The 12,094-nt window shown below is 40.0% G+C and overlaps 1 protein-coding gene across 9 annotated transcripts in view; it reads right to left on the reverse strand.

Moving 5' to 3' along the window:
- Nucleotides 1-65: 65 nt before the first annotated feature.
- The window catches only part of MID1 (midline 1), a 384,641-nt gene continuing 372,612 nt past the window's right edge, over nucleotides 66-12,094 (reverse strand). For all 9 annotated transcript variants that reach the window (XM_063660355.1, XM_063660359.1, XM_063660357.1 and 6 more), the window contains 2 exons: nucleotides 9,435-9,642; nucleotides 66-4,251 (listed from right to left, as the gene is read on the reverse strand). In XM_063660355.1, the coding sequence (XP_063516425.1) occupies nucleotides 3,903-4,251; nucleotides 9,435-9,642 (557 nt within the window). In that variant the 3' untranslated portion in view covers nucleotides 66-3,902. The remainder of the gene's footprint in view (nucleotides 4,252-9,434; nucleotides 9,643-12,094) is intronic.

The raw sequence follows: 12,094 nt of genomic DNA on the forward strand, positions 1-12,094 counted from the left end.
TCAACATCATAACTGCAAAAATACAAAATGATGAAAAGGCAACAGAGACAGGCAGAGACAGAGGGTCTTGGTGCCACAAAAATGATTTTATTTTGAACCAGAAAGCAACAGCAATCAAGACAATAGGCAGGGCCGAGGGCTTGGCAGTGTGACTTAAGTACCGGGGACTGAATTTGTCCAGGTGTAAGGAGTGACATAAAGAGAATCAATTTTTCATGTCCAAGCCAAGCTGATACAGATGATGATACTTATCAGTGATTCCCATTTACCCAGGCTTGGATTGCTTTTCAGATATCAGATTTTTGTAACTATTTTATAAATACTTTTAAAGATGATGGAGCCACTGGAGTGTAGGTGAATTGGTGCCCCTCCCCTTTTCTTTTTGGGTGTATCAAGCATATAATCAATGACAGGAAAAGTGAAAGGTTTTTATGAGAGTTTTGCATTAAAAGAAAACCAACGATCAAGTTTCTACGCTGCAGCACTGTTGATATATGAGCAAGACAACTCTTTGTGGTCGGGGGCTGCACTTGCACTGTAGGATGTTTAACGGCGTCCATGACCTCTACGCACTAGATGCTGGTAGCTTCCCTTCCCCGGCTGTGACAACCAAAAGTTGCCACTGCATTGCCAAATGTCTCCTGGGGGGCAAAATCGAGCCCTGGTTGAGAAGCGCTGTTTTCAAAAACATCCTCCTGCCCCCATCATTGTCTTGGTGTGCTTTTTACCATTTTATTAAGGTAGACCAGATGGTCAACTTCCCAACACCAAATGCACATGTATGCCAGCATATATGCGTGTCTCTTTGCAGGTATCTGCATGTTCCTGGAGCTGAGATGGAATTCCACGGTCACTGGAGGACGTTAGTTCAGTTCCTCAGCAAGTTTAAGGTCAATATATCAGTACCGTAATAAAAAAAGCCTGTCTGTATTCAAGCTGTTTCTTTTCCTCCAGCAGAAACCATCATCAATATTTGCAGTCAGTTTTTGAAGTCACTTTCTTTTAAAGCTGGAAAGAATCTTCACCCAGGCCCACCCTCATCTTAATCCACTATTTAGAGTCCTACTTGAACGATATCGCCAGCAACTTTCAACTTTGGATCCAGATTTCTTTATTTGTATCCACCAGGAAGAGAGGTACCACGTTTCAGAGTTCTTTTATGAGCACTCGCTACGTAATTTGCAAGGCCCAGTGCAAAGTGAAAATGCAGGCCCCTTGTTCAAAAATTGTTAAGAATTTCAAGACAGCAACAGCAGAGCATTAAATCAAGCTTAGGGCCCTTCTGAACTCCTGGGCTCTGGGCATACCCATGACACCAGACCTGGCAGTCTTGGTTGGTGCTGCATTGATTTTGTTGTATTAATTTAATTGGCACTGCCATCTCTTTTGCCCCTGTATCGCAGTGTTTCCTGTGGTGAGGACCCCCAAGTAATAAAATACTGTGACCTCAATCAGTTTAAAGAGAATGCAAAATTACACTGCAGCAAATTTTTACAGCATACATTTTTTAGACTTTCAAAAAAAAATTCACACGGGAATCTTTTCTACATCATTCTAGTAATTAAACACGGTGGCCTTTCACCATATACATATTTTCCTGTAAATATGACAACCTGGAACTAGTAACTGCTACTATCCACAATGCTTTTAAGTTAGCCAAGAGTGAGACTTCCACAACAAAATTATGACATAATCTCTCATGTCCTTATAAAAATAGCCAGAACATACCCTAAATGGCTTACTGTGAAAATTTGAGTAGTAACGTCTTAACATTGAAAAACATTATTTTCATGGAAATATTGTCCTTCTACTAAGTGTTTTATGTTAACATCATAAGGCAAACTGTAGCATTTATTGGTACCTGGAGACCATGACTTTAAAAACTCAGAAGCTGAGTTTTAGACCCTTTTATTTAGAACCTGTTAGTGTACAAAGTGCATTAAAATATCCATTATCCAGTTACCCAAAATGTATGTAAAAATTACTGAGACAACCCTTTCAGTTTATTCAGAGAAGGCAAACACACATTGCTTTTATATCGTAATAAAAAGAAAAACCTATAAGGTTTCCAGAGAAAGATTAATTGTTTTTTTCCATTGAGGCGTCCATCTTTTAGATGTGAAATTGTCTTAGGTAGCTATCAAAATATTCATCTGGGTATAAATAATATAGTAAATATATAGAATCTATCTGTTAAGAAAAAGGAGAGTGTCTGCTAGGGAAGAGGATAGACGGACCCAGGAAGCTGGCTTGGCCTCCCTCGAAATCCAGATTTGCAATCACATGAGCTTTGGCCACGTGATGCTGAAACAATGAGTTCATTGACTTATTTCAGGGAGGCAGTTGGTTGATTTGGTTAAAAACAAAATAACTAAAAACAATGTCTAAATCCACTAGTCTGCTCAGTCAAAATGGCTGACCCAGTATCCCAGGTAAATATTTTAGCAATTGAAACCATTTATAGAGGTCATGCCCTTCATCAAACTAGAACCAATGCCAGAGGAGTTCTGGTCCAAGAACTGCTCAAGAAAGCCTTAATTCATGGACCATTCCAACGCATCAGATTGGCATGCAAAGAATCCCAGCTGACATTTTATAAGCAGGTTCCTGAATAATGAGTTTGAATTTTTTTTTTTTTTTTTTTTTTTTTTTGGTCTTACAACTCTATTGTAAACTATACTAGACTATAGAGGGACTTCTACATCTTTCAAGATGTGTTTAATAAAGGTCTGTTTATAATAACTTTTGAGGCATGTATCTAGTAAATAGTACTTTATACAACGTCCCTTGTCATTACCAACTCATAAATATTAAGTGTTTTTCAGTGACTTATGTTTGGATGTGGTAGTGGTGATCAGGGCCATGTGCTGATGTCCTGGAGAGCAAAATCAATCCAAAGTGGTGCTGCTATTTGTGACAGAACATGTTTATTTACTCAGCCCCGGAGACAAAAGGAAAATTGATATGGGGGAGGGGGAAATAGGAGAACTATTAAATGTAGCGAGAAATTTCACAGGTCTAAAGGAACTATTAAAAGGAAGGATAAAGTAGATTCTATACCATAAAACAGAATCCTACCTCTGATAAAAGACAAATCAGCCTGAATTTTTGAATAATCAATAGGATTCAAAATGACTATTTTCAATTGCAATCTCATTCTTAATGTTCTTCCAGAACCCTTAACCCTGAGAGAAGCAGGGCAAAATGTGGCCAAAGGATTCAGAACCTTTCTTTCCAACATTATCCCATCAGCTATCAGAAGGTAAAGATTTAGCCACGGCAAGGTCCGAGGTCCAAAATCAATTCTTTTCATTCTCTGTCTTGCTCTCCATTTTAGTTGATCTGATACAACTTTTCGACATCACAATTAAAACACTTCAAATTAAACCAGAGTAAGAAAGCCTGTTTCCTCCCCTACTAGGTTCAAACACATCGTGTTATGCACCATCGAGGTGAGAAGACCTACCATGGAATCATTATGAGATATTAGGTAAGAAGGTGAATAACATACAAAACTACAAAAGTTTTTGTTTGTTTGTTTTTTTGCAAGCCCATAGATTGTGATGAAATAAAGGTTGTAAATAGCTGATAAACTTATGGGCCTCTTAATGTGCAAAACCAAGTAATTCCTAAAAGTTGTAATCCTGATTATGTTTCTCTTATAAATAATCTATAGATTTTCCTCTAAATACAAAAAAATTAAGAGAAATTATTAAAGCCCGTACTTAATACAAGACACAGTAAAAGGAGAGGAATCTCTTGTTTTGAGCCCTATCTGAGCCGATTTCTGGACACTTTTGGTGAGATTTCATTACACTCATGAAGCCTGTGCTTTCTCAGTCCCCCAGATAGTGGCCTGAACCTTACTGTTCCCCAGAAAGCAGCTCCATGTGGCCAGACGCTCACGGCAGCTGCTCTGTGCAGTCCAAATGGTCTGGGATAGGAAGCCCAGTGATAATCGTCAGACACTTGTTCCACACGGTGAAGGTGGGGCAAACAGGCTGCGCAAATGCGACGTCGAAGGTGTAGAGGTGGATGGAGTTCAAAGCATCATAAAAGGCGATAGAGCCGTTATCATAGTCCAGCAGGATGCCCACGCGCCGGAGGTGGGGGGCAGGCTCAATGGGGATTTCCTTGCTATTGTGTCTCACCACCCAGTTATTGTTGCAGCGGCAGAGCGCCCAGGAAGCAGAGTTCTTCCCAATCCATTCATGCTTCGGGGCTGATTTATAAGCAAGACCAATGGCATACCTGCAGAAACAAAACAGCAACAACAAAAACAATGAGCCATGTTGCACACGCACGGTAAATCCGTTCTGTGGTCCTCAGGGGTTATAAAAACATGATCATTTGTTGTCCCTGTTTATTTTCTTTAAGTGAAAGCTTGGCAAGAACCCCAACATCTGTGTTCCTCATCTCCTTCCCTCCCAAACATATAGTGGGTGGAAAGAAGCGTCGTATTTACCCACATTTCTGTTTTCAGTTCAAACAAACACTACAGAGAACTTGAACTTTGTGTTTTGCTGCTTTTTTTCACTCTTATAAAAATCTACACAATGAATTCGCTAGACCAGTGCTGACCAAAAGAACTTTCTTCAACGATTGAAATGTTCTGCTCTCCTCGATATGGTAACCACAAGCCACATATGGCTACCGGGCACTTTAGCTGTGGCTGGTGAGACTGAGGAACAGAACCTTAAATTTATTTAATTTTCATTAAGTTAAGTTAAATGATTTAAATAGCTGCATGTGGCTCATAGCTACCATACTGCACAGCATAACCCTAGACTTCTCCTTTTGACCTTCTTATAATTTTTCATTTAACACCATGTCTGTCATTTTCTGATTCTGAATGCACTTTGCCAAGGGCAAGCACAGAAGATGATTCCCATTTGCGGGGATAAGTCCTTTGTCATTACTAAGCCCCGGTTTTCTCATGTATACCACAGGGACAATGATAGTCTCCATCTTGCAGTGTTATTTTAAGGAGTAAAGGAGAGAATACACGTTAAGTCCTAGGCACAGGACCTGGCATGTAATGTTCAGTAACTGCTGTTTTATGATTATTGCCTGATGGCACATATTAACAATAAGTACCAGAATCAGAATTTGAACTCAGGATGACTCAAAACCCACAAACAAACAAACACGAACTACATTCTCCAATGCCATCCGTAACCAGAAATTGTGCAGTTCATCACTGCCAAGAGCCTTTCTGATTATATTCCCTACTATACTGAAAAAAAATTCTGAACGTGTTTGAGCAGACGGATCTTCTAAATGTTCTCTCGCTGCTCAAAAGAATCCAAAGAATGCTTTCTATAATGTTCTAAGCTTCTTAATCTCTTTTTACCCCTCTGAGGCATGTCTCTGTAATATTCATCGTATTTCAGTTATTAAGATAAATAAAACCCATCACTCTTAATAAAGAGTAAATGACTCACAGTTGAACTTTTAATATGTTATAGCAGAAACCAGTCTAATTGGATATTAACATATGGTACCTTACCCAATGCAGAGAGAAAAATTTCATGGGTCTTTAATAAAATGACATTCTGTAAAAAAAAAAAAAAATCACACTGGACTTAAAATACAATCGATCACTTTAAGAGTGGTGTGTTTGTTTAAAAAGAAAATTAACACAACATGCCATCACTAAAGCCAAAAGAAGGATGGAATTGATAATCTGCCAAGCCCAGTGTGCAGGCCTGTCTGTCAGTCATCAATGTTGCATCCTCTCTTCCCTCTCGTCCATCCTCTCCTGCTTATGAGGAGAATCCAAGTTGCATTTCCCAGAATCCCCTTTCCTGTAGGAGTCTGGGTCAGGCTCTGCTATTGTGATGCCTTTGCACAAGATCCAGAAGTGCTTAGAGGAGGGGAAACACGCTTTCCTGATGGCAGACAGTAGACGTGCAGTTGGTGGAAGCTTGCTAGATGAGCACCTGAGTACACCTGCCTTGTGCTGTGGGCAACTTTGCAGCAGCTACAGCTCATCATGACTCCATGAACTAGAGCAGCAGACTCCCTGACTTCATGCCCCAGCCCTTCCAGGGTCCTGTAAGCTTCTGGCTCCCTTCTTCTGCGGAGTGCATCGAGGGTCTCAAATGTCATCTGTTTGATACACTGATATGGTTTGGCTGTGTCCCCACCCAAATCTCATCTTGAATTCCCACATGTTGTGGGAGGGACCCAGTGGGAGGAAATTGAATCATGGGGGCAGGTCCTTTCAGTGTTGTTCTCGTGATAGTGAATAAGTCTCACGACATCTGATGGTTTTAAAAAGGGGGAGTTTCCCTGCACAAGCTCTCTTTTTGCCTGCTGCCATCCATGTAAGACGGGACTTGTTCCTCCTTGCCTTCTGCCGTGATTGCGGGCTTTCCCAGCCACATGGAACTGTAAGTCCATTATAAACCTCTTTCGCAAATTGCCCGGTCTTGGTTATGTCTTTCTTTATCAGCAGCATGAAAACAGACTAATACATACATTTTGGAAAGGTTTTCATTTTGCAATTGTCAGTATCTCCCACCCCCTCCAAAACGTTCTGTATACCCCAGTGAATACCATTTCCATTTTTCAGACAATTTGGAACCTGTATTTGCATCACAAAATCGCCACATCTGTATTGTTTCCTCCTTGTTGTGGCACAGCATTTTTATTTTTTATTACTTTGATGTTTATTTCCCATTTGAACCTTAACTGAACCCTATGAAATAGCTGTGGCAGGTATGGCTGACTACATGTAGCAAATAGAAACAGAAGATTAAAATTGGGAGCAAAATCCAGAGTTGTATGCTGCCCCCACCCCTTCTGGTCTTAATAATCTTTGCATGAACCCGTTATTACTCATTTAGTTAACACCATTTCATAAAACACCAAGTGCACATTAGCATTAAAGAGTAAGAAAATAACTAAGTGTATACTCCATTAAGCAAAGGAAAATACCATTATAGTATCATTAATCTGTAAAACTAGGTACATACTTCCATTGAGCTTGAAAGGTGCAAGCAGGATGTAATGTTCCATTAAGTTACGCAGTGAGACACGGAGAATTCAAAGTATAAAAATTATGTCTCTCAGAGCAATGTTAACATGCCCCATTGCACAGATCATAATGTACGCATCAATTTAAAGTCAGGACTATATTTCATAAGCAAATATACGTCATTAGCTGTTGCAAATCAAGATGTCACAGGCACTTAATCGTAGGGGGCGCCCCTTCCTTGCTAATACCCCCCCAGGAAATGTAAAGTGACTTTCTACATGAAGATTTTTCTGAAATTGACAGGTTTGTAAAGATTAATTGTGTAGCAATTAATTTTAGAATTTCTTTTCCCCCTCATGAGTTAGTTTTGACATCTGGAGGGTGTTTTCAAGGTAATGCTGATCTGTGTTTATATAACTGAAGTGGTCTGATGGAATTTTGCAAACTATTCATCAATGGCAATGAGATCATAATGATCAGGTTTCATTTATCATAAATAATTATTAATAGAGTAATAATCATTTAGACCCTGGATTCTATCCCAGATTAATACAGCACATTAATTAACTAGAAACATTTGCTTTTTTGTACCGGCATCCATTGTGTTTTCCTTTGTGCTTTAATTTTGCCCCATTGCAGCTAAAAATTGCAAATGCCAATCTAGCCCAGAGCCTAGTGGGGTGAAGGATTTGTCCTCCATCCTCTGGCAGGATGTTGGAACAGAAAAATCTTCTAGGCAAAGAGAATTATGAGGATAACAACAAAGGAAAACCTACTCGCTCAGCCAATATAGTATGTACCATTATTGGGAGAGATGGGAAGCTTACAATTCACTTCTTAGATTTTTGGCTAATTTCCACCTACAATATAAGGGACTCAGACATGTCACATTAGTTGCATAGGTTTGAATGGAAAGGTTTCTTTTATATATAAATAAGAAGTGTTTTATCATGCTTATATTGAAAGAAACACTGTTATACTCACCATCTTCAGGCTATGCAATTTTGAATGTTGATTTTATTTTTTAAAGCAAGGATTCAGCTATCACTCATTAAGTACACTATCATAAACCCTAGAGAGTAATTAATTATAGCATTTCAAAAATACACCACCCTTTTGCGAATAGCAGCATAGCATGGTGGTTAAGAGCGGGGAACAGCAAACTACCACCCAGGGGCCAACTCTGGCCCTCTGCCTGTTTTTATAAATGAAGTTTTATTGGAACGCAGCCATGTCCATTTGTGTAGGTGTTGTCTGTGGCTGCTTTCCCACTACAACAGAAGAGTCGAGTATTAGTGACAAAAATCATTTGGCATGCAAAACCAGAAATATTGAATCTCTGGCCCTTTACAGATAATGTTTGTGGACTGCTGGTTAAGAGCCTGACCCTTGACTGCAGAGTTACTGACTCTGCCACCTGTGAGCTTTGTAACCCTGTGATCTTCAGCATACACCTCAGTCAGTCACCTCATCAGTAAAGTGGATAATATTAGCACCTACCTATGTAGGGCTGTAAGGCTGAATAAATGAGTTGACATCTGTAAAATGCTTAGACCAGTGCCTGGCACATACTTGTACCATATGAGGGCTTGTTAAATAAAAATAAAATAGCTCCCTTTTTGATCAATAGCAAGCAGGCATTTGTGAGACAGACGGTCAAAGGGGTGCAGTTTGTGGCTGTGGATTAGGCAAGGTTAACTAATTCCAATGTAATTGTGTCCTGACCTTTGCCCTTATTCTTAGAGAACTCAGTGGGCTAAAGTCACTAGGCTGGATCTAACAGGCCTTTTGAAATTATTCCCAGCCTATGATCACTGCTTCACCCCCACTATTCAACCCTTAGCTATTTGCACTAATTGGTCCAGTCTAGAACCATAAAACACACAAGGCAACAGAAATTAGTTTTGTATAATGATGAAGAGTGACGTTTTAAAGTAGGGAATGGCAAACTTTTTCTTGAAAGGACCAGAAAAAATAAACATTTTTGGCTTCGTAGACCATATGATTCTTAACTACTCGATTCTGCTGTTGTGGCTGAAAGGCAGCCATGGACTATATGTAAAAAAAATGGACCTGGCTGTATTCCCATAAAACTTTATTGACAAAACCAGGTAGCAGGCCAGGTTTGGCTCATGAGCTGTGGTTTGCCAACCCATGTTTCATGGCATGAAAGAGCAGTGTTAGTTAGCATGGTATAGCTCTTCCAATGACCAGAGCTCTATAATCTTGAACAGAGAACCCGCAGATGTGGGTATTAGTAATATATGGTGGTTGTTTGAATCTGCTAAGTTTGGGGGTGTTTGTTATGCAGCATTATCCTAGCAACAGCTGACTAATACAACTTTTCTGCATTTTATTCTTTAAGATGCATTTCAGTATGGGTTGATTCTCTTAAGTACAGAATGAGATGTGCCTTTTTATAACTGCAGGACAATAGAAATAAGTTGCTTACCATGTGCTTCCACTTATGACCACTTCCCAATAATGCCGGCCACTATCAATAAACACATTTCCAGCTACTCCATAGCTCCCCTGGCTGGTGAAGCGTTCAGGTGTGTGACTCTTCTTGGATGATGACTCATCACGTTCTACTGTCAAGTTATCATGGGACACCTTCAGTTTTCGATGAGCAGATTTGGGATCCAGTTTAAATGGTTGGCCTGAAAACAAATTCACAAAACAGGAAGAGGAAGAGGATTGTTTATTTTATCACAATAGCATATTTTCAAAATCAGATTTAAAAGACAGGAACAAGCCAGCCCTCCCTGAGCCATGCCTCCTATCACAAAGTGGTATCTTGTATTTTCATAGTAATTTAAACGTTATAAGCAACTTTCAAAGACATTTGCTTGCAAAGTTTTCATAATATTCAAAAGACAATAGAGAGCAGCAACTCTGTGTAAAGTATAGTACACAGTAGGAGTGAAGAAGAACATGCTCCTGCCTTCATAAGCTTTCAGTCTACCAGTTCTAAGATAGGGATCCAATGGTGGCATGCCAACTATTCAACAACAGCATGGACAAGGCTTAGCCAGTAAACATAGTGTGAGCTAGCTTCATGGATTCCAGGTGTACACAAGCAGCACAGGTACATACTGGCTGGATAGCATCCTAAAAAGGAGGAATGAATGAAGACTCCATTTTCAACCACTGCAGTGTTCCATCCAGCATAAGATGCATTCATGCTCAATAGACTTCAGACCAGAAACCAAACAAATCATCTTAGGTCTTAACATATAGAATATTCTAGAGGTTTATATTATTCTGAGATTATTAAAAATTAAAGCATTACTCTTAGGAATTTAGGATGAGAATACAATTTTCAGGCCACAAAATTAGGAAAAAATGTGATAGTAATGCCTGGGTTTTCTACTCATGAAATTATTTATATATAATAAGGCCTTCTCTATTTCATTACTCACATTTGTATCTTAAAGATTTAAGTACTAAAAAATCTTGGCAGAGTCACACCTGGACATTTTGTCATAGTTGTTACTTCTTTGACAACTCAATACTGGTTTGGAGTACTGCCTGTCATTCAACACTGCATTGGGCACAAGGCATTTAAAGGCAGGAAATGAGTTACAACCTGATGCAAATGCCATGGTGTCCAAACTCCACAGCCACTGTTGCAGTTGGCAGGTTCCTTCCGCCCAGTATACAGCTCTCAATCACAGGAAAAGGTTTGGTAAATTCAACTGTGGCAATACACGATGCTGGGCGAGAAACTGACCCAGTGAGTATAGGACAGTGTGTGTTGTCACATGTGGGTAGGCCAAAGGATTTCCAATTGCCTCTTGGATACAAACACAACACCAGCACCTCTAAAATCCTTTCTTTTTAGGTCAGGGACCAGCATACTTTTTCTGCAAAGGGCCTGAGAGTAAATATTTTTGGCTATGCAGGCCAGGCCATGTGGTCTCTTTTGTGACTATTCAACTCTTCTGCTATAGTGAGGGGGCAGCCACAGACAATAGGTAAATGAATGGGCGTGGCTATATGCTAATAAAACTTTATTTACAAAATCAGGCAGCCAGATTTGGCCCTTGAGCTACAGTTAGCTGGCTTTTGTTTTAGAAATCTATGTCTGTACATATCAAAGAAAAGCTTAGGCTGGGCTGGTGGCTCATGCCTGTAATGCCTGCACTTTGAGAGGCCAAGGCAGCTGGATCGCCTGAGGTCAGGAGTTCAATACCAGCTTGGCCAACATGGTAAAACCCCATCTCTACTAAAAATACAAAAATTAGCTGGGTGTGGTGGCAGACACCTGTAATTCCAGCTACTCGGGGGGCTGAGGCACGAGTATCACTTGAACCCGGGAGGCAGAGGTTGCAATGACCTGAGATCGTGCCGCTGCGCTCCAGCCTGGGCAACAGAGCGAGACACTGTCTCAAAAAAATAATAAAAAAAGTTTTAAAGGGGGAGCAGAGAAAACCCTCAAGTGCTGAGCAGGGATTGGACATTCTCAGAGGCCGTAAGATCTGCTGGATTACATGTGTAGTTTAAATTTTGACTTGTAAAAAAAGTCCTTAGGAATGGTCATGCTAGCAACTATCAGAGATAAACTATGAACTAAGACAAGAAGAGTATGAAGACAGTTTTGCTTAAAATATTTCAATTTTTAAAAGTGGAAGGTAGAATACGGATTAAAAATGATAGGATACTAACGGGCAGAGCAGGAAGAAATTCCTTAATGGCGCCCATCATTTACAATGAAGGCCAAGTTCTGCTCGGCCTCCTTCTGGTGAGATGTATCAGAATGTCAGAGCCATTGGAAAGACCGGCCTTGTGATGGTGAGATACTGCCTCAAACATCCTGCCTGCCTTGGCTCACACCCTCACCCACGCATGTGTGGAGCAGAATCATGCAGTCTTGGTGAGCAAATTCTGCCCGTGCCTCAGATGTGTTTCCCAAATAAACCACTACCTACTCTGCCCAAATTCAAGGCTTTTGCTTCAGTGAAGACAAATTAGTTCAAGAAAGAGATTACTAGCTTACTTTACTAAATAATTCATTATAATATTTGTATGGGACACGACTCTTATTCAGGCCGTTGTTTACTTATATGGACAACTCTTTCAATAATCTTTTGATACTGTGCCCAGCAGCCA

Source organism: Pongo pygmaeus, chromosome X (genome assembly GCF_028885625.2).
Source record: "Pongo pygmaeus isolate AG05252 chromosome X, NHGRI_mPonPyg2-v2.0_pri, whole genome shotgun sequence".
NCBI classification, from domain to species: domain Eukaryota; kingdom Metazoa; phylum Chordata; class Mammalia; order Primates; family Hominidae; genus Pongo; species Pongo pygmaeus.